General features: G+C 34.9%; 5 protein-coding genes across 5 annotated transcripts; 3 read left to right on the top strand and 2 right to left on the bottom strand.

The window, feature by feature from the left end:
* Positions 1 to 25: 25 nt before the first annotated feature.
* LOC141900805 (clustered mitochondria protein homolog) lies at positions 26 to 9,902 on the top strand. Its single transcript, XM_074787856.1, has 34 exons — positions 26 to 216; positions 548 to 702; positions 813 to 984; positions 1,072 to 1,215; positions 1,465 to 1,650; positions 1,742 to 1,826; positions 2,056 to 2,181; positions 2,409 to 2,512; positions 2,626 to 2,762; positions 2,836 to 2,927; positions 3,013 to 3,115; positions 3,198 to 3,410; positions 3,509 to 3,549; positions 3,633 to 3,687; positions 3,783 to 3,861; positions 3,942 to 4,047; positions 4,129 to 4,207; positions 4,299 to 4,518; positions 4,597 to 4,724; positions 4,809 to 4,886; positions 5,131 to 5,201; positions 5,290 to 5,362; positions 5,440 to 5,601; positions 5,688 to 5,751; positions 5,849 to 5,939; positions 6,018 to 6,204; positions 6,297 to 6,488; positions 6,570 to 6,650; positions 6,760 to 6,885; positions 6,991 to 7,076; positions 7,162 to 7,291; positions 7,380 to 7,514; positions 7,609 to 7,682; positions 7,776 to 9,902. Exons 1-34 carry the CDS (start codon positions 108 to 110, stop codon positions 7,954 to 7,956), a joined length of 4,065 nt encoding a protein of 1,354 aa, XP_074643957.1. The 5' UTR covers positions 26 to 107; the 3' UTR covers positions 7,957 to 9,902.
* Positions 9,903 to 10,362: 460 nt separating this feature from the next.
* LOC141899071 (U6 small nuclear RNA (adenine-(43)-N(6))-methyltransferase-like) lies at positions 10,363 to 12,982 on the bottom strand. The gene is made up of 8 exons (XM_074785225.1): positions 12,899 to 12,982; positions 12,234 to 12,576; positions 12,017 to 12,157; positions 11,676 to 11,937; positions 11,508 to 11,577; positions 11,337 to 11,426; positions 10,917 to 11,051; positions 10,363 to 10,836 (listed from the first exon to the last, which is right to left on the bottom strand). The coding sequence occupies exons 1-8, from the start codon at positions 12,956 to 12,958 to the stop codon at positions 10,363 to 10,365; spliced, it is 1,575 nt and encodes a 524-aa protein (XP_074641326.1). The 5' UTR covers positions 12,959 to 12,982.
* A 49-nt stretch (positions 12,983 to 13,031) lies between these two features.
* On the top strand, positions 13,032 to 23,066 carry LOC141898701 (lissencephaly-1 homolog A-like). The gene is made up of 13 exons (XM_074784747.1): positions 13,032 to 13,140; positions 14,536 to 14,689; positions 15,768 to 15,846; positions 16,506 to 16,580; positions 16,698 to 16,904; positions 16,994 to 17,090; positions 17,186 to 17,257; positions 17,346 to 17,448; positions 17,539 to 17,635; positions 17,722 to 17,853; positions 18,453 to 18,554; positions 18,671 to 18,827; positions 19,008 to 23,066. The coding sequence occupies exons 2-13, from the start codon at positions 14,658 to 14,660 to the stop codon at positions 19,079 to 19,081; spliced, it is 1,227 nt and encodes a 408-aa protein (XP_074640848.1). The 5' UTR covers positions 13,032 to 13,140; positions 14,536 to 14,657; the 3' UTR covers positions 19,082 to 23,066.
* A 243-nt stretch (positions 23,067 to 23,309) lies between these two features.
* LOC141900038 (uncharacterized) lies at positions 23,310 to 24,397 on the bottom strand. Its single transcript, XM_074786741.1, has 4 exons — positions 24,067 to 24,397; positions 23,858 to 23,959; positions 23,708 to 23,764; positions 23,310 to 23,614 (listed from the first exon to the last, which is right to left on the bottom strand). The coding sequence occupies exons 1-4, from the start codon at positions 24,367 to 24,369 to the stop codon at positions 23,501 to 23,503; spliced, it is 576 nt and encodes a 191-aa protein (XP_074642842.1). The 5' UTR covers positions 24,370 to 24,397; the 3' UTR covers positions 23,310 to 23,500.
* A 59-nt stretch (positions 24,398 to 24,456) lies between these two features.
* Positions 24,457 to 25,914, top strand: LOC141899319 (mpv17-like protein 2). The gene is made up of 5 exons (XM_074785558.1): positions 24,457 to 24,731; positions 24,819 to 24,980; positions 25,061 to 25,137; positions 25,226 to 25,354; positions 25,474 to 25,914. Exons 1-5 carry the CDS (start codon positions 24,518 to 24,520, stop codon positions 25,510 to 25,512), a joined length of 621 nt encoding a protein of 206 aa, XP_074641659.1. The 5' UTR covers positions 24,457 to 24,517; the 3' UTR covers positions 25,513 to 25,914.
* The last annotated feature ends 1,050 nt before the right edge of the window (positions 25,915 to 26,964 follow it).

Raw genomic sequence — 26,964 nt, 5'->3', positions numbered from 1 at the left:
GCATAACTAAGGTGGAGATTATCGCCGAACGGAGTTGGGGCAAGGTTATCGAGAAGGGTATCCACGTGTGTCAGCGTCAGTGTTTTGGTGAAAAGCTCGCAGAAACCATGGCTGGGGTGACCGATGTCGACGACCAGCGCAACGGAACTGATTCGCAGAATAATGACCAGACTAAAAAAATTCCCAAAGTCGAGGAGAAATCCACCGCTGCTGCAGGTAGGATTATAACCCCGTTACGGAACAACTTTTTTTCTCAACAAATCCAAGTCAATAAATTTGATTTGTAAAATGTCACTTGTTTTTTGACGGTTTTTACACTTTTTGATTATGCATCCTTATCATCAAATGTGTTGCTTGTAGTACGTGATTATTGGTTTTTGTTGTTGAACTTGTATAGTATAGTATGTTATATATTTAGCCTAAAAGTACATTCGTTCAATGATGATGTAATCAATCAATGTTGGTGATAACAGTGTGTGTATTCTTAGTTGAGTCGCACTGATTTCAGTTTTATATCTTGAATAATGATGGTTGTATTTCCTTTTAGCTAATGGTGAGGTAGAAAAGGCTGAATCGGAATCGCTGGAAAAGGAAAAAGAAAATGGCAATGCACCAGCTGATGACCATGAAGTCATTTTCATTCAAGACACCAGTTTCACTGTTAAGATTGCGTTTCCTGGATTGGAAACATTTGACTTACCTGTTAGTATAAATGCCGAAATAGAATAGAAGAGAAAGGCTGTCACAAAATTTAGCGTAATCAAGAAGTATGGAAATTTTCTCTCTTTGACCTATGCATTGCTATTTTTCAGGTTAGCTCGATGGAACTTGTCCAAGAGATTCAACAAGTTCTTCATGACCGTGAGGAAACTTGCCACTTGACCTGTTTTTCTATGCAACTCGATGGCGTCATTCTTGACAACTTTGCCGAATTGAAAAGTATCGATGGATTGAAGGAAGGATCAATCATTAAAATTGTCGAAGGTTAAAAGAAATGACGATTAAAGTATTAACGATGTATTTATCTATCGGAACTGTATATTGATGATGAAATGATTTCTTATCTTACAGAACCATACACAGTGAGAGAAGCAAGGATTCACGTTCGTCATGTCCGAGATCTACTAAAATCAGTTGGTCCGAATGATGCCTACGCTGGCTCTGAATGCATGTCACTGTCATTCCTAAGCGCAATCACGGTCAGCGATGTGCTTGGTAAGTCGTGATATGAGATTTGTTTTCGAATTATTGTAGATGCTCTGGGATTGTTGATTTTAGTTTTCGCTAATGTATTTACATGGTGGATTGATTCCTGGAGCTAAATTCAATGCAGAAAAATCAAGCTATGCATATAAAACATGTGCATGGTTCAAGGCTTCTGCTACATTTTATACTTGTTTCTATTTTCAGTCTTACTAGCATGTTCATTTGATGGATTTTGAAATCATTTGTTTCAAATTTCAGATAAAAAGAGACCTAAAGTAGAGAACATTGACTGTACCCCTCCTGAGTATGTAATACCTAATGCGAAGGATGATACTCCATTGCTTGCCCTGCATCCACTTATTGATGAACAGCGGGCCCCGCAGTGTTTAAAGGTTGTCACATATAGTGGTTGGAATCCTCCTCCGGGTACACGGAAAATGCATGGTAGGTGCACCAGAAAGTCATACGTCGCGACCACCTGTATATGTTTCTATTTCGTTAAATCGCTATTCAAGTGTTTGCCTATTCTCGACAGGTGATTTGTTGTATCTGAAAATTGTGACGCTTGAAGACAGGAAATACCACATAACCGCATCTACTAAAGGTTTCTACATCAATCAGTAAGTTGAATTAATCTGCGCACATTGAATTGGATTCATGATCCCAGTAACAATCTAATATTTTGTCTCAAAGTCTGTGTTACTGAAGCTGATAAGTCACCTGTAATTTTGATTAACAAAATTGATTACAATTATTGTTGATAAAATAGTGAATCTCAGATTTGGTAACACATATCTAAAGACGCCCTGTTTTAAAGAAAATTTGAACATCTGTTCCGACCATTTTCAGGTCCACCGATGATGTTTTCAACCCCAAAGCAGCTCAACAAAAGCACTTGTCGCATTCTCTGATTGGCATGTTGAATCAAATAAGTCCTGGATTTAAGAGAAATTTTAGTCTTCTACTTAAGAAACGGTTGGTATTTCATTTGAGATTGAAATGTTCTATTGGCTTCACTTGATTTTGAATTCATACTTATTGATATGGGAATGAGTGTGGCCCAAAAGTGAAGCTAAAATCAATTGGCAACTTAATCAAGCCATTACTGGTTCTTCACAACAAGTATGGTTCAAGAGGCTTGCAACAATTCTGTTACATCTGCAGTGTGTTCCTGTGAATCATATATTCCTTTATGATTTCAGAGCGCAGAAACATCCATTTGAACGTGTACCAACACCGTATCAGGTTTACTCGTGGATAGCACCACCACAGGAGCATACAGTCGACTCAATCAGAGGAGAAGATGGTATGAGAATAATATCCTATTATCCATTCTGAATCTTGAAAAAACTTCTTTTGTGCGATGTACAGTAAAATAGATATTATATGTATTAAGTTTATCGTTGCATCTGTTTTCAGCGTTTTCATCAAAATTAGGCTACGAAGAACATATACCTGGACAAACCAGAGATTGGAATGAGGAACTTCAAACTACTAGAGAACTGCCCAGAAAATCATTACCAGAGCGAATAATTAGAGAAAGGGCTATCTTTAAGGTAAACATGCTTAGAATTATTTTTCTGACGTACTTGATATACCGGATGGGATTTATGTATTTATATATTTCAGATTCACAGTGATTTCGTGGCTGCAGCTACAAAGGCAGCAGTGGCAGTAATTGATGGTAACATAATGGCTATAAACCCCGGAGAATCTTCCAAGTAAGGTCCCCCTTCCTGTAAAGCTTTTCGTGTTTGAAATTGTTAGGCCAATGTTTAAGTTAAATCACGTGTTCTTTCGTTGCAGAATGCAGATGTTCATTTGGAACAACATATTCTTCAGTTTGGGATTTGATGTCAAGGATCATTACAAAGACTTTGGTGGTGATAATGCTGCATATGTAGCACCGGTAAATTCTTGATTTGGTTTTCTGTTGGTAATGATTCAAATTGACAAATAAAATACGGATGAAATGTGTTAATTTTTTTCAGAGTAATGATTTACAAGGAGTGAAGTCCTATATGAACATTGATCCTGAAGGTTTGTTTACTCTTGGAACTGTAGTTGTTGATTATCGTGGTTACAGGGTAACCGCTCAATCTATTATTCCTGGAATCTTGGAGCGAGAACAAGAGCAATCTGTTGTGTACGGTTCTATTGACTTCGGAAAGACAATTGTCACAAATGAGCAATATGTTGAACGTGTAAGTGATATAAGAACATTTGCAGCAAAATCGTATAATGACTGGTTGTCGTTGATTACGGTTTAGGGTTTAAAGTTTGGCGGTTTATTTCTTTTCAGTTGAAGAAAACTGCAGGCCAGTTGAAAATTCGTCCCCATAAGTAAGATTATTTTTAGATTTATTTGAATATTGATAAAAATTGTCAGTGATTACATTGTTATTATGAAAACATTGATATTTCAGAGTTATAAATGAAAAGAATGAAGAATTTGAGATATTTTCAGCAGTTGAATGCAAGGTAATGTTCAAAAAGTTTGACTCCAATAGTTGTGGATGAAAGATATACATGTAATCTGATGTGCTTTTTCATTTCGATTTATGAATTTATTGTAGGGTATAATTGGCAACGATGGGCGATATTACATCTTAGATTTGCTAAGGACGTGCCCACCTGATGTAAATTTCTTACCCAGTAAGTCAGAAAAGATAGTAAAATTATGTTGGTATATCGTTTGTGAAATTTCCTACAGGACTTAATCAATTTGATTTCAGTTGAAGGTGAGGAGTTGAATGATCGCGTTAAAGAAATGGGTTTCCCGATTGCCCACCGACACAAACTAGCCTGTCTTCGTCAGGAGTTAATTGAATCCTTTGTCGAGTGAGTATCTTTTGATCCAGATTTATTTTGAGCTCACACAATGGAGGATATAGTTACTGATCTAAATGCCTATTCTTTTAGGACAAAGTATCTAGCATTCATAAAACACGCGGCATGGCATTTCCAACAATTACGACTGAAAAAGTTAGCTGCAGATAAGGTGAATTTGTTTATGATGGTGAATTTGTCTTGAATAATTGAATATGCAAAAATAACATTTTATTAAGTAAATTAGGTTTTGCTCATTTTAGAGTGATAATGCAGAGACAGCAGAAGGAGCTGCTGCTGCTCAAGTTGAAGAAAAACCAGCCATTGAAGCAAAAATTGAGGATGAAGAGGTAAAAAAATCTGCCTCAGAGACCAGTGAAGAGAAGACATCAGATGGCGGAGCTGCAGAAAGGACCGACAGTGAAGTTGAAGAAGCTAAGAAACTTGTAGAACAGTTCATGGGAACAGAGACTACTGAGTCATGTATGATCATCAGTCATAAACTTGAGTGTAGCTAACAAATCAATGCAAATCATAGATGAAGTATTTATTTCATTTCAGTTGAAGACAGTACAAAGGACATAGTGAAAAGTGCTTGTCACGCTGTAGGATCTCTCAGTGATACAGCCTTTGATATTACGTTCAATCCAGATGTATTCCAACCACATGTGAAGCATGTTAACCCAGAGGTAACCTAGAAATGATGACATATAAGAAAATCGATGTAATGGATAATGATTTAATTCTTGCCTATTTCTTCTGTTTGATCCTAGGGTGAAGAATACAAAAAAGATTGCCAACTTGTTAAAGATGCAGCCGAGTTTCTGGTTCTGCACCAAATTCCTAGTTTGGTAGGTTTTCCTTAGATATTTATAATGTAGTAAATATATTTTGTTGACCGAAGAATTTTTAGGCATTTTGTCTTGCCCGGCTTTTTCTAACAAATATTAAAATGATTAACAGATATCAAATGATTAGTTCATCATCAATTTCCTTGTTTTAGTTGAGAATATATCCATCCAATAAGCAGATCTTGAAGCCAGAAAATTGGCTTATTGGCCAGGATATACGGTAATTTATTCATGTTTTTTATAGGTAAAAGAATGTCTTGAACATCAGACTTCACCAATTGATGGAAAAACATTGACCGAAGCTATGCATCAAAGGTTTGTTGGTGATTTTGATGGTTTGATGAGTCAACTTAATTGCCTTCAAACATGCCAATAATAAGTTTTGGTTTTATGATTTATCTAGGGGTATTAATATGAGGTATCTTGGAAAACTTGTGGAAATTCTACAAAAATACCCTTCGTTGGTCTATCTCAAGGTAACCAAGAAATGCAATTCTTAGCTCTTATCATTAGAAAACTAAAAAATTCATAAGTCTATTTTCTATATTTGTAGACAATTGGTGTGGTTGAAATGATTACTAGGGCAGTTAAACATGTGTTCAATACATACATGGAAGGAGTTGAGATGATGAATCTTGCTGCAGCTATTAGTCATTTCCTTAACTGTTACCTGAGCTCGAGTCAAAATATAACCTGTCAGATTGCTGCTGATGAGGTGAGCTTTTCATAGTGGATGTATGTTATGATAATTAAGTTAAATACATATGTATGAATCACATGTCCAAATGGTTCCATTTTCAGCTGCAAGGACGCAACAAAAAGAAGAATAAGAAAAAGAACCGACACATCAGCGTAACTAGTCAAGGTTTGTATAGTTTTAGATGGACATTACATCTTCCTACACTCTTGTCTTGGTGTAGATTGGTAGTCACACGTTACATCTGTTTCTGTATTGATTTTAGGAAGTACTGACTGGGCATTAGAATCATCAAAATCCCTTTGGAGGAAAATAGTAGAAGAAGTAAAGAGCTATTACAAATTCAACCTTGGCACGTAAGTATTGATCAATGTTTTCGTAGAAATATTTTGTGTTTGACTCTTTTATTATGTGATATATTACTGTTTATGCAGAGATAGTCTTGAAGCTACTGTTGAGAAATACAGCATGTACAAACCAGCTTTACTTCGTGCTGTTTGTCATAAATTGGGAATTCAACTGAGACTACGCGATTATCATATGGATAATAAACACAAGCAAACGTTCCATGAGGATGACATACTGAACCTCTTCCCGACTGTTAAACATTTGCATCCTAAGGTAAATACTTAACACCACAGGGATATGCTAGGTTCTGTCTTTTTCTTGAATAATCTTGTTATGATAGATACATGTAATGTTCGTATTTTTAGGCTGGTGATGCATATAACTTCTTCAATAGTGGTCAGGCAAAGATTCAGCAAGGTTTATTGCGAGAAGGACATGATTTAGTCAGCGAATCATTGAACTTGCTCAATAACGTTTACGGGCCTCTGCATCCAGAGATTGCAGCATGTAACAAACTCCTAGCTAGATTGAACTACATCATGGGAGAACATAATGAGGTATGCGCATTGGTGTAAATATGTTTGTGTCTCATCGTTTGCGTGAAAACTGATATGATATGTTCTTCTATTTCATTATAGGCATTGATGTATCAACAGCGAGCTGTGATGATTAGTGAAAGAGTGTTAGGTATTGATCATCCCGCTTGTATTACTGAATATGTAAGTTTCTGTTTAGAAAGAGTAATCACACGTAGTAGAGTACAAAGATTGTGTAATTCTTTTCAGTCAGCGAACAATGAATGATATTGTCGAATTTTGTATTTTTCAGTCACATCTTGCTCTGTACTGCTTTGCCAATGGACAGCTGACAAATTCTTTGAAATTGCTCTACAGAGCTCATTATTTAGCAATGCTTTGCGCTGGTCCCACTCATCCTGAAATAGCTCTCATTGATGTAAGTACATCACTGGTTACATGATACTCTTGGTCAAGTACCAGTCTATATCTGTCTCATAAGTTGAGTATACACGAATGATATTTTTTTCTTCACCATTTGCAGAGCAATATTGGTCTAATCTTACATGCCCTTGGAGAATATGAAATGTCACTCAAATTCTTAGAAAAAGCTTTAAAACTCAATATCCTGTAAGTATATAAAACCTGTTATATTAACTATGAAAACAAATTTGTCGAGCTATTTTTTATGACTTGTTGTTGTATTGTTTGTTAGGTTTTACGGTGCCGACAGCTTAAAAGTTGCTATGAGTCATCATTTGGTAGCGAGAGCTCACAGTTGTCGAGGTGATTTCCGAACTGCGTTCGCTAGTGAGAAATCTGCCTACAATATTTACAAAGATACTGTAAGTTTGTGGTGAACATTTATAGCAGAATTGATGAACTCCCAGTGTAATGAGTGAAAAACCTGATGCATTTCGCTTGATATTTCAGTTAGGAGATTCACACGATCGGACTCAAGAAAGTTCAGAATGTTTGAAACATCTGACTCAGCAAGCCGTCGTGTTTCAGAAGAAATTGGATGAGATATCTCGGGGTGAAAGTGTCGGTGGATTCCCTCCAATTCAGGTGCGCTTATATAGAATTATCAATTTCAATCTTGTACATTTTACTCCCAGAAATCATTTTGAGTGAAAACTGAAGTTCTTTTCCACATTTTCAGATACAATCACCATCCTTGGCTAGTGTCCTCGAAACACTAAACATAATCAATGGAATAGTCTTTGTCCATTTAAGGTATATGCAAAAATTTTTTATCAAAGCATTTAGTGGTTGTGTAGTACATGTAGTTGATTTTAAAACTCAACCTTGATATCATCACAATTTCAGTCCTCAAGAAATTCAGAAGTTGCGGGATCAAATCATTGCTTCGCAGGGCGGAGCTAGTGGCAGTGAGGAAGCAGCAGGGACAGCCGACGAACAACCAACCACTAAATCCGATAACGGTGCAGATAGCACACAAAATGACAATTCAAATGGTGTTGACGTGGAAAGCGAGGCAGCAAGATAATGATGAAATTTTAGGGAAATAGTTTCATGTACACCGATCTAGAGAAATTTGTATCGGGTTAGAATTATTCAGGGAAATGTTTAGCCATGAGAACTACGTTAAAATTGAGTGTGTGAGCAATTGATCGTGGGACAGAGCTAACAATATTTTTCATCTTTACATATGCTGCACAAATACTAACAAAACATATGATAATACATGTATTAACATCTAGTGAAAGTTTACCAGTACATCGATTTTGCCAATCATGGCTTACCCTGGTACTTCAAAGTAATATTATGACCCTTGTAGTTTGATGGCCTGTAGACGAATTGTTGACTCCTTCCTGTAGGGAACAAGTGTGTCTTAGCTAGAACATTCCAAATATAGATAGGTTTTGATTATTGTTAGTTGCGTGTGGTTTTATAAAACAGATAAAAATAAGAAAAACATTGATCCGATAGCATGCTTTAGTTTCAATCAATTGATCTCGCATTCTCGGTATAATTTATTATAAATTGTTGAAAGCCTTTATGCAAAACTACCGTGCTTCTTAGGTTTTTGAAGCTTAATATTTCTTCAGTCTTAGATTTTGCTGATAGAATGTGTACCCAAGTTGATCCGTGAAAGTGGACTCATTTATACTGGGCTTTCATCATTAATGATTTATATTGATTATATATCATTTTGTGACACAAGTATGCACTCTCCTGTGTTGATAATAATTGTGCCAATGTAAATATATTTAAAAAAACTGAACAAATGTTAAATTACTAAACCAGAATAACGAGATAATGTTGCTTCCAAGTTGAAGAAATGTGCTAAATTAATACCCATTGATACGTGTGGAATTTATTACTTGTGAAAATTGCTATTGAATGATACCATTTAACCTTAATTATGGTCTAAATATTATTTATGAGTTAAGGGTCATCAAAGTGTCAAGATCTCAAATTGAATTTATTTTTGGATATGCAGGTTTCAGTCCATGGCAGATTCAGTGAAGCTATCCCAATAATTAGTGTGAGAATTAGTGTGTACATTTTTCCTGTGAACTGTTTTAAAAGTACATGAATGATCGATGAAGATGAGTTTGTTTGCTTTCTACTTTACTTTTCCAGGGGATAAGACCCCTATGCTTGTGTAGTTTAAGAATGTTTTTTAGAGCCAGCTTATATTCTACACTACATCAAGCCCGTAGCTAGAAATATTAGAAGAGGGGGTTGTTTCATATACATATAGCATCATCATCTTTTGCCTTATGGATATAGACGGGCTATTGAATTGTATACATGAGCAGATTTTAATGTTATACAACTGTATTAAACCGGTATTAAACTTATTTCAAAAATGTCTATTCGTTCATACGGATGAACTTCCTCTAGCCACGCGCTTGCACATGTACACTGAGTTAGAGGCTTACCTCTTCCCCCAGAGAATTATTCAATACGATTATGATAGCACACAGCGGAACTGCGGAAGTATTAGAAATCTGATTATTCTTATTATTAAGTATTACATTAATGAAAGTAAAATTAATCACAACCTTATGATATTATTAATGATTGATACGCATAGTATCATCTTGAATGAATAAGAATATGATAGTTGACTTACAGCAGAGATATCACAGACTGGGGTTATGTTTTTGTACTGATGAATTTTAATTTAGTCATATAAAGTTTGATTGATATTATATTTGATTGACTCTAGTCCTAAATTGTCTGCTGTTCTTAATTAGTATGAGCATGCCCCACATTGAATGATGATCGTTTCAATTCGTTCTACTGTTAATTGTTTGATTGATTGTTGAGCCATACCTGGTAATTACTAACATACTGTAAATAATTTTTCTTAAAATTTAAAAAAGCCTTCATTAAATTCATCTTAGTTGCTACAACTGCACATATTGGCAAAAGATTGTGTATTCTTTGTGGGAGAGGTGCTGTTTGATAAATTAGTGTGTGGAATGATTATTAATAAAATAAAAAATCATTACGATCAATGGCGACTTCTTTATCGTGTTACTGTATTTTGCGTCTCAGGAGTCCAGACCAGGGCTAAAAAAAATTGATACCTTTTTTCTCCTTTCTGCTTGGCTTAAAAGTGGACCCGGCTGGCCACCAATCTACCCTGTACATTACTTTTTTTTTTCAAAATCATGTGATCAAGCTAACCAGAATACACCCAGCAGCTATAGAAAGGACCGACTAAATTTTATTGCATTTTACAAAACGACTGGACCAATTAGGAAAACAAGGTATCCTTTTTGTTTAGCCTTAGCTTGTAAGTGGGAGGCAAATCAGTGGAAACAAAATTGTTCCGGAACAAGCTGTGAAGTAAAGGCACCAGGGAAAATGCTCTTTCCATGTTCAGACAAATACATCCTTATGCAACGAGAAACTTAACAAAACAAAATTTTTTAACTTAAACTAATTGATTTTTAATGTGCTGCAATATTTGATGCAAACATTCCTTCTGTTTTCCATCACGCCATTGTATTTCAACTTCGATTGAGTCTTGTTTTTTTCGCACTGTTAACCAAAACACTATCAAATACTCTACAGGATTTGCTGTAGATGCACTAGGATGAGCAATGGAGACTTTTTTGCCTTTTGGACATTCGGCGGTAGAATCAGACTTGGGACTAATTTCATTCTTTTTTGGCAAATCTGGGGATACGTTTCGATTAAGATTGACATCCACGGATTCCGTTTTCTTATCGTTCACATTTATTTCACAATCACATGGTTTTTGTGCGAGATCAGTTTTTGCGATTTTTGAACTATTTTGTGTCATTCCTTGACGTCTTTTTCGGCGCTGATGAGACCACGTATTTTGAAAAGCTCTTCCTTCAACGCTCCACACGAACTTGTTCGTCATCAGAACAAAAGTTGTTATCTGGAAAGTAAATAATATTAGATGAGTAGGCTACATACTATAAAGTATAAATGAGAGATCTATTTTGAAAATATTCATACCTGTAGTGTTTTCAAGATATCTTCCAATTTCTTGCCAATTTTTTCAACCGAGTATTCGATAGACTTCACCGTGTCTGGGACAATGTAGCAGTACTTTGGATCACCTTTTACCTTACTTTCTTGAAAAGGCGAGACCTGTAAGATTGAAGATTGTATTGAGAGTACCTGTATTGAATAGCTCTGTTCGTAATCTGTTATTCAGAATATTCTGAATTTAGTGACGTTGCCTCAAGCTGGACCAGTGAAAACAGCTGATTTAAAAACCTGTGTCAATGCACAGCATTGATTTGGTCTCTTCTAAACACATAGTTCGTCTATTCCAGGTATGGGCCAAATAAGAATGGACTTACTAGCAATAGTGTGAATGCGGCTAATAGTCAGATCATCATGAATAATAATAGAAGCAGATAGCAAACTTACGGGAAATTTAAGATCATCATGAAATGTCCAAGCCAGACCGTATCTCATTGTTTTGCCTTGTGCAAATTCATAAGATGAAATATTTTTTATCTGTCAATAAAATGGATAAATACAGATTAACAAAATACACTTTAGTTAGAATGAAGAAGTACGAAACTAAGTGATAATAACCTTATTTTCACCCAAAATCTGTTTCAGTTTTCCAACACTTGATTTTTTTCCAAGCATCGTGGTGTACACCCTACGAAACAGATATACACACATATGTATACTCCAAATGAATTATTTAATGTTCTTTTGCTTACGTGCAAGAATATTGCACTTTCTATTGATCCTTACTTCACTTTATCCCTCAATTTAATGCTATCCATAATAATCTTCGTTACAAATGCTATTTCACCGCCATCAGTAATACTTTCAACCTCTTCAGCTGTATTGATCGAATTTGGCTCTGAACGCTCATCCGGTTTTCTAGTAGTTGTTAAAGAGTATGCTTCCAAGTTATTGGCGAAGAATGGTGGATTGCACATGCAGAAATCAAACTTTTCTGAACGCTCTTTGATAACACCATGAAGTAGCACATCGTCACCTACCTCAATGACTAAAACACAGATACGTATTAGACATTCATTCCTGTTTTAATAGAATCCTAGTAGATTACTATCTACTATTTGCATTACCTTCTATTTTGCTCTCAAGGTCATTATTTCTAATGTTTTTCTTAGCAAAGTGAATATTCTGTCCATCAACATCTGTGGCCACAAAGTTCCAATCATTCATTTTAGCTCCAAGTAATGGGTAAATACAGGAAGAACCACATCCTGAAAATATATATACCAAATTGACAATACGATCTCTTCATAACACACCGGGATGCCATGATGCGAGATTAATTACCAATATCAATTCCTTTGACATTGTCTCTTCCAACAATATCTTCAACCCAGAGAATGTAATTCAGCCTCAAAGGAATAGTAGGTATGAGTCGATCCAGAGGCATTTCCACATCCAGGCCAAAGTCTTCTTTCAGTAGTGCCCAACTTAGGGCACGAAGTGATTCAGGATCTTTAAAGTCAATTTGAACCTTTCCGTTCTCATTTGTCGTTGCGTGGTCGCGGAATTCTTTATATTTAATCGCCAGAGCTTTGAAATCAGGTTTTTTCTTTCGATATGGATTTCGAGGATGCATAAACTTGTTCATTACCACCATCTTGAATTGAAACGTATTTCTAAACTGAGACTAAAAAAGAGAAAATTCCAATATATGATTTTGATGAACTTTCCAGCTTACTAGCCCATGATTAGCCTAAAAATCTCTGGATTAAAATAGAAAGGAAATAATCATAATTGGATGATATAACAGGAGACATGTGAACTGTTCTGCTCTTTTTTGACAGATTGATATTAAGTAATGCAAATTTTTAGGCCCTAATTATTTTGAAATATGAATTATTTGTGGTCATTTTGGGATAATTTAGATGGATAGAATCAAATATATTTTTTTACGGGCAATTCTTCAAAACCCCACTAACGAGTGTAATTTCAAAAATGTTACCACTCACCGTGGCCTTCTTTGAGTCTAATAAATACGATTTAAATACGTTTTTTCTAGATTTTTTCATTTCGCGGTACTGTGGGCGCGGCCATTTTGAATCTCGCTGTATCGCGCGAGATCTCGCCTAGTCTGCGCAGTACGTATGCGTAGTGGTTTCGATATTTTTGTAGGGAAGTTTTCAACGTGTTGGAATTTCCTAATTTCTTCCTTATTGCACGGAAAGGATAACGTATTTGATTTGTAGAAAAAGTCAGTATAACTCTCGATCTGTTATTGATGAAAAACCCACGAAAATTCCGTGAGAAAATGTTTTATTGGCCTAAAACTCTCTGCTTCCAACATGGCAATTTTCGTTAAAAATCATGGCGGTTTTGCCACAGACTATCTATCATTCAAAATTATCTCTCAATGATTAAAACTGTACCTGCTAGATTTCACAGAATCTTTGCATGCAAACTGTTGTTCGTCGAGTGCGTTATTTGAATAGTGAAGCCCTCTCCGCATAAGACTTGTATGTAGTTCTACACATTATTGACATGACGTGTGGAAAAGAGGTGTCTACTCACTGACTACTCTGTCTGAAAGAAGGGGATTGACCCTAAAAGGCCTGTCAGTTAAACGGTTATTGAGATTTAGTTGTTGATTTCTAGCCTAGTCATGATTTGACCTGCTGTCATCGTCCAAGCGTTCTAGCGTTCTCTTTTTCCATAACAATTCAACAGATTGAGTCTGAGATATATCTGTATATCATTATTACATCAACTTAGTGTCTCATTATTATAACGATACAAGTATTCCCTAAACCATTCTACTGTACTTATAAATTCTCTCAAGCACGAGCTCATCTGTTCCTTTTTTCTCTCTGTCTTCTTATTTATTCTCTCTCTTTCATTGGGTGCCTGCGTTAGCGGCCTTTAAAAGGCTTTGCAAGGCCCACATGGAAAAGCGCGCTATGACATTTGTAAATTTTTTTTATTTTCTCGTTCTTTTTTAAATTTGTTTAGCTTTCTTATGATTTGATTGTTCTGCTTTTCCGTGAAATAAATATTGAATTGAATTGAATTCATTGATAACGTTGCTAAGCCGAGTAACTCAGCCGTTACTGTAGGCCTATGCTGATAGGCATCAGCGTGAGCTGGTGCAACGGCTATTTCCTTATTCGAAAATGACATGGTCCAACTAAGGTCCGAAAACATTTCACCTCATCTGTTATAATAAGGAATAGTAACTTAAAACATAACAGCTAATGATTCGAATGGCTCAGTTCGTACAGCACATGACTTATATGCAGTAAATCAAAAGGTTCTACTCTTGCGTAGGGGATACATTTTCTCATCGATCGAACGACATAATTCACAATAAGTACTAAGTGGCTCTCCGTACGGTACGGAATCGTACGGATTACTGTGAAGGCTATTCGTACGGAACCATACACGTGTTTTTTACCCCAGAAAATCAAAGTTTCGATTGATCGTGAGTTTAGTAGGAGCATTTAAGAATGCCCATAGAGATCATGCAGATCTCTGGAAATTAGATATCCTCAGCTCCTGGAGACCTGGTCCATACTGAAGATGCCCAATGCTGTGAATACTCCGGTAATAGAACTATCGAATGCTAATGTGTAGCTGTTATTTTATTTTTCAGAACGACGATGACAACATGGTTTTAGTGTGTGATCCGATTGATGAATAAAGATCAAACATTTCGTTGGTGCTTTTTGTGAATTAAAAAGTAGATTTCTGAATCATTACAAGAATACCATAAAAATGGTTCTTTCACAACGACAAAGAGATGAATTGTAAGTAACTACAGCATTACTCATTTGTTTTTCTACAGTAAATAGTCCTTTGGCAAACACTTGTGATGATTTATTTAAAATGTTAAATGTTTTATTTTAAAATTTACCTGGCCTTCTGATAGATAGTGTCATCGGTATTCAATTATTGTTGTCAACTAGTATCATTTTCTGAAGAAGCCTCAATGAAGTATATTTCCATCGGAAAAAGATTTGATATTTCATGAATGTATCGTGTGTTCCCATCCAATAGGGGGTTTGTTATGACATGTATGGCTCAATTTCGATGTTGATCGACTGATTGGTGGCCATATTGGAACCTAGAAATACACCATTCCTATTCTACTGGTTTCGTGTTAACATATAAAGTGAATGACATCAGATTTGATTATGAAATGTATCATGTAACTTTTTGACTAATGGAAAGAAGGTTCCATTATGATTGATTAGATAATTTGGTCTGTGCATTCTGCTTAAATTTCTTAAATCCATCAAGTATATAATTATTCGATAGTAATAAAAGTGCTATGCTATTTGCATATCATGTATTGCCCCTGTTATTTCCCTGCACTAGAGGAATATATAATAGATAGTTACTAGTTATCATTGAGTTGATGATGATATGATATCATTGACCGTCTGTAATTCTGCTCACTTTGATTGTGTTAGCTGAGCACCACTACATTTAGTACCAGCTTAAACGTACATAAGTTAAGGTGATTTTATGAATCAGATTTGATTCATTCTCATTAGTTGCAATATAAGGTAGCCATTCCATTAGAAAATAAAGTTGTAAAAGGTTTACAATATTTCTGTACTTGCAAATGAAGATATGCCTTATGAAAAAATGCAATAAAAGTCGTTTCTAATTAAATCTTATCAAGACCCTGGTCCTAGTTCCACAGTTCTAAGTTTAAGATAGCTCTATAGTGAAAATTTAGTTTAGATTTTCAATGAGTTCCCTCACAGTCAAATCTTATATCAGAACTGTGGAACCAGGCCCTGTTAGTTTGAAAAAATATAACATCAAACAACTTTTATACCTTTGAGTTTTCAGATTATATACTATAATTTGTTTCAGAAACAAGGCAATAGCCGACTACCTTTTTCAAAATGGATATAAAAGTGCTTTGGGTGAATTCCAAAATGAAGCTAACATGGTAAGTGTTCCCTTTAGGAAAGAATTAGATCACTGTATCATCAAAGTGTTTCCTAACCTTGATATTGAAATTCTTACGACACAGTTATTTATATGCCAGGAAATAGTTGTTTTTCTATGAATGAACAGATCAATGTAAGCCAGACAGATCTCCTGTCTACCGTATTTAATACTAACTCCTCGGTTGCATTATATTGGTTTCTCCTGGCGAGACATCATTACTTATGCCGAATTCCTTGTTTCCATGACAACCAGCTCAAAGGCTAGTTGCCTCTTGAAACCGGCTGACATAACAACCTTGTACCTAAAACACATAACGATTGTAGTTTCCTAGCTCTGATTGCTGACTAAAAACACCACTTAACACTTCATATTAGTTATCAAATATCTGATGCTTGTTGAGGGTTCTTTACTTGACATCAATTACTACACTGATATTTTGAATAAATGAATGAAATGTGGCATTGTTCTCTATCGGTTTTTGAAACTGTTCTATTGGTTTTTTAATTGTCTGCCATGAGTCAACTCAATCTTATTCTGACATATTGATTTCTGTTAAGGTAACCTTTCAATTGTCTAGTGTATAGTGTAATGGAAACAAATTGAAATTGAATTGAAATGGGTACATAAACAATGCATTTGGTAAAAAATTTATTCCAGGGTGGTGAAATTGAGAAGAAATATGCTGGTCTACTAGAGAAAAAATGGACTTCAGTCATCCGGTTGCAGAAAAAGGTAAAAATGATTCCAAATTTATCAATCCTGTTCTTTTTTGAATGCATACGGTATTATTAAACTGCTTACTGGTAGCAGGTGATCAGATAGCTTAAATGTGAGCATGTGTAATTGTAGGTTATGGACTTGGAGTCAAGATTATCAGAAGCTGAAAGAGAAATTAATTCCGGTGGACCGACTAGAGATAAACGGAAGCCTACTGAATGGATTCCACGACCTCCTGAGAAATATGCTTTAAGTGGACACAGAAGTCCAGTATCAAGGGTCATATTTCACCCAACTTATGCTTTGATGGTCTCTTGTAGTGAAGATGCAACTATTAAAGTGAGTTCAGTCTTGATCATGACATAGTTATGATATTATATTTCTTTAGTATTCAGCTCAATATGTTTAAATGTATCTTTTCTGTGCAGATATGGGATTATGAAAGTGGTGACTACGAACGAACTCTAAAAGGACATACGGACTCTGTTCAAGACATTGCATTTGACCACACTGGCAAATATCTTGGTATGGCAAAGAAATAATTGTAAATCTGTTTCTATTTAAACCTTGTAATGCAGTTTTAAATCTATTCAAAATTGTTTTAATTTATTACATTGCAGTATCTTGTTCGGCTGATATGACAGTGAAATTATGGGATTTCCAAGCTTATGAATGTGTAAAAACAATGCATGGTAAGTGATTGATTACGAGGGGTATCTTTCATGAAAAAGTTCATCGCCCATTAGATGTTTAATCTTCATTATACATTCAAATTATTAGGTCATGACCATAATGTATCCAGTGTTGCATTCATGCCTAGCGGAGATCACATAGTGTCAGCATCTAGAGATAAAACTATAAAAATGTGGGCTGTAGCTACTGGGTAAGTTTACCGACTTTTCATCTTGTTGATGCTTAGATGTGAAATAGTCAATCCTTTATATTCTAATCAGTGCCCTATTTATATTCATAGATATTGTATTGCAACCTTTACCGGTCATCGAGAATGGGTTCGGATGGTACGAGTCAATCAAGACGGATCTTTGTTAGCTAGTTGTTCAAACGACCAGGTACGTTGGTGCTATCTGCACGCAATTGCATTTCCCGATCTATATGATTAATCTAAGCTTGAATTCGTTTGTTATTTGATTTTAAGACTGTTCGAGTCTGGGTAGTAGCAACGAGAGAATGCAAAGTTGAACTAAGAGAACACGACCATGTCGTAGAATGCGTCGCTTGGGCTCCACAATCAGCCCATTCTTCTATCATTGAAGCTGCTGGTAATGATGTAAGTATTGTATGTGCCGGGGATGGGGTACCAGCAACGCTGCTGTTGCAAGCGGGATTCCAACATAATCCGCCAGGTTTGCTAGTGTACAATACGACATAGACGCTGAATTTCTTCTCAAACTCGATTAAAATCTAACAATAATTTCTCAAATTCTATGCATGATACATGAAAATCGTGGCACATTTGAACTCTAATGACTAATCAGAGTTTATTTCCATACGTGATTTGCCCAATTTTTGGAAGACCGAAAATTGAGATCAAAGTTACTTGAAAATGAACTAATTTTGATCGAGTGCGTCTGATATCTCAGTGGCACCATCTGTGCCGGTTCCCCATTATACATGTCAACGTTGAATCATTTGATACTAACCCCCCGAGGAAAATAAAACCCACAATTTCAGTTGATGTTTCAACTCAAAAAGTATAGGCCATTTTCAAAAAGATAGGTTTTGGAAAATGGCTCATAGCATTTGAAACGTCAAAATCTTCTTACATATTTTCTTTGATTGGTGGTTTTATTCTTCAACCGAATTAGATTAGATTATTTGTCTGTTAAAATCAACTAATGAATGTAAATGCTGTCTGTTTACTTTCAGGTTAAGAAAAAAGACCAAGCTGGCCCATTCTTAATTTCCGGTTCGAGAGATAAGACTATAAAAGTTTGGGATGTTAGTGTATCAGTCTGCTTATTCACTCTGGTGAGTCCACCTCTTACCCACAAGCATCAGTTTCACCAAAGCCAATCAACTTATCATTATTTATTGAGTATTATATTTTTGAAAGTGAATGAAGCAAACATTCTTATTATACATAGGTTGGTCATGACAATTGGGTACGAGGATTAGTATTTCATCCCGGTGGAAATTTTATAATCAGTGCATCAGATGACAAAACACTACGAGTTTGGGACATCAAGAACAGACGTAACCAAAAAACTCTTGATGCTCATCAACATTTTGTGACTTCATTAGGTACGCATTTATGAATGTCATATTAACGCTATATTTGTGATTAGGATTGGGAACTCGAAATATGTGATTAATTAATAGAAAATGATTGTTGCTTTTTCAGGGTAAAAGTCAAATTTCTAACTGGCTCTGGCTCCAGTTTGTGCGCTGTTCTCACACTTATTCTCTCTATGTTCATTGCAGATTTCCACAAGTCGGCGCCATATGTGATCTCTGGTAGCGTAGACCCGATAGTGAAAGTTTGGGAATGCCGTTAACAACAGACTCTTTGTGCTTAGGAAATTCAATTCTCAGCCCAATGAACCAGTATAGTATCAGCTTTTGTGACTGCTATAACTGTTTAGAGGCCATCCATGTATTATCATTCAATAATGTTGATTGTCTTAACGGAACTCTTTCAGAACATAAGTGTCAATACACATCATCAAATCTGCTCACTTTTTATCTGAATTTGAGTAGTTGGAATTTATATAAGTCAATCAAACGTATTTGGATGGATAATAAATTTTCAATAATTTCATTCCTGAATTTAAATCAGGATGGTTTGGGTTTGTGGGTTCAGTGGAAATCATCAATTTAGTTACTTATGTCTGTGATTCTTTAACACCAGTCTCACCTCTCCTTTTATGGAAGCGAGATGAAAAATGGCCAAGTTTATTGACCTTGTATACTGTTAATATCCAGAGGTTCGGGCATATTGGGGGATAGCCTCCTTAGGTCTGACGCCTCCTCCCCACTCTCTAGTGCAGTAGGAGGTGTCAGAAGCAAACCTGTTCGGGCCATGACTGGCCACGAGCCCTGGAATATTGCTTTCAGTGTCGGTGCTGGTTGTGACGATAAGGTCAAAACAAAAACAAAATGTTGTCATTCAAGTGCTACGAAAAATCTTGTACAATGTAATAGAAATTTAATTAAGTTAGAAAACAAAATTCTTAATAAAAGCCGAACTGGGCTTTTTCGGTGAGCTTATATCTTGTGCAGGTAGAAAGAAGACTGTTAAAGATATTTCATAATATAATCATATGTGAAACTGTGATGCTTGCATATTAGAGGTATCTAGCGTTAAAAGGCTGTATATGAAATGTATCAAATTTTGGCTTTTCACGTGAAGTAATTCATTGTTATATGATATCTTACTATCCCGATACACTGTAACATTGTTAGTGTGGATTGCTGTGCATACATCTACATATTGTATGATAATCGTAGAATATTAAATATGTGCCAAGGTGTTATCTTCATTACGTAATGCGAATCTCCTTTAAACGTGTACAAGTTTGAATCCAGCAAATTTCCGAATCCACACGAGAATCCATTTTGTGTATGATCTGTAACCTTATCTTGTTGAATAATATATAAATGATAAGCACCGCTTTCTGGAATTTTTCGTGCATGAAATGCGATTTAATATATTTATGAAATGTTGAATTGATATTGTCTATGAGTAATAATTTATTAGAAAAATTATCTCTAGAAAATAGACGATTGATCACAAACAATGACCTTTCATGTCAATGTCACTCTGCCTGAATATTCGTCTTCATTAAACGTAATATGAAATAGTTATGAACGTCGATTTACTCAAGAAAATGATAGAATATTCAAATGAAAAAGCTCCTCCCCACTGTTGGCCCTTTAAAACCATACAAAGTTTATTATTATGCGTATATAAACTAACTAAAGGTATTTTCTCCTTTGAAGATTTCTTGTAACGTGCATTCAAGTATAGTATTTATGTATATAATGACGCTTTAAAGTAATGAATATAATAATATTAATAATATTAATAATAGCTTGGTTTAATATTTGCGACGTACATGCTCTACTATCAGAATGCAGGATTTATATCTGTACTTTCAAACATGATCCCACAATGTCACTTCTGCATTTTGAATTAAAGCAAATGATGCATGTACATTGTTGATATGAGTGTTTTTACGTCAGTAAATGTTTCAAATGAAAAATAATAACAATAATGCAGATCTTTTCAAAAAGTTTGTGTTATATTGCATACGGTTAATAGGTCTATAGATGTAATATTATGTATATATTGATATTTTTTTTCAGTTTGATTCAACTGACTGAAACTAATTATCAAGTAGAAGTTAGCATAGACTATACTTGCCATTGTGGCATTTTAAAAGATTAAGTTATTGCTATCAAGTGAAGATTCAATGAAAACTAACCAACACGGAATGCATCGCCATCGTGAGAATTCAAATTGAACAGGTTTTTAACTCATAAAGCACATTGAATGTTGGTTCTGTTAAATTAAAGTTAGATTTGCACAGCATAGATATGTTATAATCTATGATGTCACTTAATTCAAAATGCGCAAATGAATCATCAGTTTTAAAACTGATATGTCAGTATTTTTTAACAATCCTTTGAAAATATTCATGACTTCTCCACTTTCTGGTATTCTTTTGGACTATAACATGTACACTTCATAGTTTCTTCTACTTGATGAACCTTTTGTGGTGCTTCCAAATTATTTTACTTGCTGTACTATTGAATCAGTTCATCACAAGTCTATTTGTTAATACACGCCATGTATGTACTTACAACTGCAGTGATTTGAGCTACTCTCTGTGTAAATTATGGTTTTTTTAATCAAATAGAGAAAATTTGAATGCTGGGCTATCACTTGATCTACATAGTAGGAAACCATAGACATATTCAACAACCTTACCATTCTCCCTTTCAAGCAAACACTTTCTGAATACAATATGTATATATATATAGCACCAATGTTGTAAAAACGTGAAATTTGATGTAAGTATGTTGTCAACTTTAAGATGAAAAGGTTAAGCTCTGCAAATTTTTCTGGCAATCTCTATATACATAACATGTAAATCAATCAAATACTGCTTATTCGTTCACCCTATGCATCAGCAATACTCGTGTTAAGTGTGCTACAATATTTAAAATGACAGAAATTTTTAAAGATTATCTTGGTCAAACATGAAGAATATATATCACCGATTGCAATCAATGAATTCTGTGACATTGGTTGCTCTTGTACTGATATGTCAAGCCATAGAAAAACGTTATTGAAGTATATACACCACTGCGACAACACTTTAAGGATGGTGTCCCCATCGCGTGTAGATTGGGTATGAAAGGTACCATAGTTATGAGGTTCATTCTATGTAGAGCAGTTATGAAAAACATGTTTAGTCAAGATGCTAATGACTATTTATGGCTTGTGAATTATGAAGCGTTTGTTATTTTGTTATTAGTTCATTCTGCTTTAATTATTGACTAAAACTGGGGAGAAGTATTTCTGTTACTGGTGAATGACTTCATCAGAATGTTGTTATTTTTGTACTATAGGTAGAAAAACTTGGTTGTTTTTTTTTTTTTTGAAGAGCTGCTGTTAGTTTGTGAAGACGGTTAAATAAGTATTACTCTTAGTCAGTTGCATAATTAGTTGTAATGAAGTCATATTTCTGGACAGTATTTGGTCCGGTATCACTGCAATGTACTCTTTATGTAGCACATCTGGTAAAGAAACAAATTTAAATAGCGCATTCATAACTGAAGTAGTTCTGTGAATTTGAAATTCCCAATTCGTATGATGTACATGTGTCAGATATGTATGTTATAGATATCTTTAGAGCAAGAAAGTCAGTGATATGCAGTGTATTCTTCTGTGTTGATGTTATCTTGCCAGTTGTATTTACAGTATGGCTTTGTAATTGCGTGCACAATAATACAGCTGTATCAGATATTCATGTACATTGCTTGTGATTTCTATTTGAATTGTTTGATTATGTCTTCAAGTACGTCGTTTCTCTAATAGTCCTCTGCTTTCACTACCAAACTTTATCATTTCTAAATGTACTTTCTTATGGTAGTTTTAGCCGATATGGGGAGAAAATGATCTTTATAGCTATTTCGATGAAGAGACTATGGATTGAGTCATATTTTCAATTTCTGTACTGTCTGCTCTGATTGTTTGTCATGAAAAGTGGTCTTTGTCTAAAGAATTTATCAACATTCCATCTGAATTCAACGAAGACATTTTTCTACTAGTTGATTCACAACTGTACTATTTATTACGCTATCTTGAATACATTTTTCACTCAATCCAGATTTTCTGTCCGTTTCAGTTTTTAAGATTTATTTTGAAGTTTACAGCACTGATTGTAAACTCAATGTCTATAATATTGTCGCATCATCAAAGCCCGAATTGTTAGCTAGATGTATTACCAATAAATGGGGTTTTCATTATCGGAATTAATGTCGTTACTTTTCATTTTACTGTCTGAGTGTACCAAGGATTCTGAAGCATCTTACGCAGTCTCTCTTTACGTAGTTTCGTTTTGCTTCATTCTTCTATCAAGTTGCTCTTTTTGTGAAAAGTAAGCACAAATCAAGTTTTACTACTACCGCAGTAGACGTGCTACAAACCATGTCGAGTATTTAGTATTCCTCATGAAAATCAATATGAATACAAGAATTTAATGTCATAACATTGAATTGCTATATTTGATTTATTAAAACAACTTTTTATTCTTTGCAACATTGTCTATACTGGTGTACATCATTTCTACCTACTATCAAATTTACAACAGAAAAATATACAACTACGCTAAGTTTTTTTCTGATTAGTAAACCTGGATTCATATAATTGGCAACTGCAAATTTATAATTCTTACATATGCTAATCTTTAATCAGTGTGTGTAGTTCTAATCTTCTCTTTGAATGCTGTGCGATCTTTAAATCCATAGTTGGCATAATCCGACTTTTCTTTAGTTTCAAACTTTGGATATTGTGCATCGCCCTGAAATTTGAAAAACACAATGAAACTGGAATAAAGCTATGTGTATTTTTAAGGTTAATTTCCATCTGAATAGATTGAAGATGCTGGACTTACTGGAAGTAAAGGAGCTCGGGAAGTCCACATATGCCATCCACCACGTTGATCCCAATCCTGTGAAAAGAATGCATATCCATCCACTTTACAGAGCAATACTATGAAAATATACGAAAAAATGAACAGGATATGATCATCGCGTATACCTACCGAACGGTTATATTTTAAATGATAATACGCCAAATATCCACCGGCAGCAAACATCAAATATTTAGGAGCAAAATATCTTATTATCGCAGCTGGTTTGGCACCCTATAAATTGAATGTGCAAGACTGGTGAATTTATGACATGTAGAAGAACCAATCTATCTGACACTCATTGGACGGGCATGGCTGGATAATTAGTTCAAAATACTCACCAAAATAGGCTCCATTGTTTTGAAGAAGAAATCCCAAGGAGCGGTGTAAATTCGCCTAAAGATGTTTCTGGGACGTAATTCTGGTATATGACGAGGTTCGTTCGGGGAAAGGACTTGATCTTGTAACCATTGCTTACGAAGCATTCGATCTTCAGCGGTCATTCCCTTTCCTGCAAGACGCTGTCGTTCATGGGGCATATGTTCGATATTCATGGGAGGGTATAGACTGCCACGATTTACATCGTGCTTCAGTAATTTTTGACTTAACTCCCATTTTTTCTTGAAGGTTTCTTCGAGCTCCATGTTGGTTTTTGGCAGATGGCGCCGCCTTGCGGCCCCAGTAGACTGGTTGCCGGCCTCTACCAATTCGTTTCACAAGTTAAAGACCTCGACACTCACCTCACAGAATCTGCAACGTTTCGTACTACGTAGCTCTCTGTACCTATCTATTATGTTCAGTACACTTAAGAATATAACTGGCAGGCTTCTTGGCCGATACTTAATCGTGACAAACGTGGTATCTGGTTGTAGTCTAGTGACAGCAGGTGACATTTTCAATCAGTTAGTGATAGAAAGAAGGAAGAAGCAGAACAGTAATACACCAGCCCTACCACCATCTGCTGGGATTGAAAATAAGCAGTCATTAATTGATTATGATAGAACGCGTAAGTGCGCCGAAAAGGATTGACATAAATATTTTCTATTATGATCATATCAACATTTCTTACACGTTTATGAATGTTCGATTCTAGGTCGCATGTTTACGCTTGGTGTAGGAATGGGATTTGCAAATCATGGCTGGTACTCTTTTCTAGACCACGTATTAGTGGGAAAATCTGGGAAAATAGTATTTAAGAAGGTCTTTCTGGATCAAACGATTGCTGGTCCTTTCTTTGCCTTTTTGTACTTAGTTGGTGAGTAAATGTCATGAAATAGTACCTAAACCTGATAATTTCAAAACCAGTACCTTAATAACTTTGTATTCTTTTTACAGGATCTGCATTCTTGGAAGGAAAGCAATGGGATGAAGCTTGGGATGGTTTTAAGAAAAAAATTCTAGTCGTATATCTTGTATGTAAACTCAATCCAGTTTGAATTCTTATTAGATAATCAAAACTCAAGAATCCATTTTTGATTGAATATATTTACTTTTTCATAGGTCGATTTATGTTTTTGGCCAGCTGCACAGTCTTTGAATTTTTTCTACATACCAGATTATTTCAGAGTGATATACGTTTCCATATGTGGTTTTATATGGTGTATATTTCTTTCCTACATGCACCATAGGGTAAGTTATTAGGTTTCAAGACAATATCTGGAATGCTAATATGTTGATTTGATTTTAAAACGATCAGCCGAGGAGTAGACTGTATATTCAAGTGGTTTTCTGAACCTTCTTCCTTTCAGGACAAACATCAATCGAATGCAGTTGAGAAAACTGAATGATGCTCATTCAGCTTTGAAAATGTGATACTAGAAGTAAATGCTCTTCCTGAAAAACAGCTCAATTCTATGTTTATTGTTTTAGTAAAATATCTCTATGGCACAGATAATGGGGACGAAATATTGAATTTTTACCTCTTTCTGTTTGCATTTGTTGTACCAGTACATGTTTATGTCTTTTACTTTGTTAGTTTATCATCCTTATTTTAACTACAATAATTATTCATTTTCTATTCTCCTTCAATGTGAAAGTGCAAAATATAAATCTGGACTTGCGGATCTCAGATTTTTAAAGTTTTCTAAAAGAATAATAATAACATCAATTGTCATGGTCTAATTGTATTTAATAAAAAAATGAAAGGTAATTTTTTTGGATGTAACTTTTTGATAAGGAAATGAAATAAAGACCAGATCCACAAGATGTTTACCATGTTCAGTCCTCTTGGTAGTTTTGATAAAACTTTTTTTTCACATTCACAATTCTAAACCAGTAATGACTGTCGGATATGCCATGTCGATTTAACAGCATTCTGAATAAGGGGTCATTCATTTATTACGTACGCATTAGGGGAGGGGTCAGTGCAATTGCGTACTGTAATGCTTAATGTATAAGAAAAATGGCTGATAAATGAATGATCCCTAACGTTAATGCAAAAGTATTCAAGTCAAAATCAGAGATAATGCACAACCACAAGCAGAGATCTTTATTTGTTTTCTAAGTAGCAAGACAAAACTGTAGCAAAGCTTTAATCATCTGTAAAAATACTGCTTTCCATTAAAATTGATTCATAGTACTTCCAAAGTACTAGTTTAAAGCCAAATGGAACAACTGAAACTGCATCATGAAGTCTTGAGACAAAAAAAATAATAAGGCAACATTTTAAAACATGTACAGACAAGATTAAAATGACTTGTATCTTTATTAGGGGCAGGCCTACACTTGCAAGGTCCTTCAAATTTTTTATACCTCCCTTTATTGAACAATGCAGATTTATCTATCGAATTTAAAAAATATAAAAGGTAGTGGTCGATTCATATTTATTTCTGAATTTCAATTCATATCATTCATTCATAAGCTAAAAGAAAACTGAAGTATTTCCCCAAAACCTGATTTATAAAGGCAGCTGACTAGAAATAAACAAGTAAAAGTAAAATGTAATTTAAAACATTTCATGTCTCTCTTCATTCCATCAGTTCAGAAAAATATGCCAGCACAGTTTTTATGAACCAAATGAAAATAAAGTACATGCACAATAAATCTCTTGAGAAATAATACAACTTCCATAAGTTATAAAGATGATGAAACTCAATCAACATCCAGCTAAAAGCACAATCATAAATGATAGTAATTGTCACAGAAATAGTTGACTTGCACATTTAACCAATAGAGTGATACGAAATATATATATATATATATATATATATATATATATATATATATATATATATATATAT

The sequence above is a fragment of the Tubulanus polymorphus genome, chromosome 2 (assembly GCF_964204645.1).
Source record: "Tubulanus polymorphus chromosome 2, tnTubPoly1.2, whole genome shotgun sequence".
Lineage (NCBI taxonomy): Eukaryota > Metazoa > Nemertea > Palaeonemertea > Tubulaniformes > Tubulanidae > Tubulanus > Tubulanus polymorphus.
This window is presented reverse-complemented; position numbering and strand designations above follow the sequence as displayed.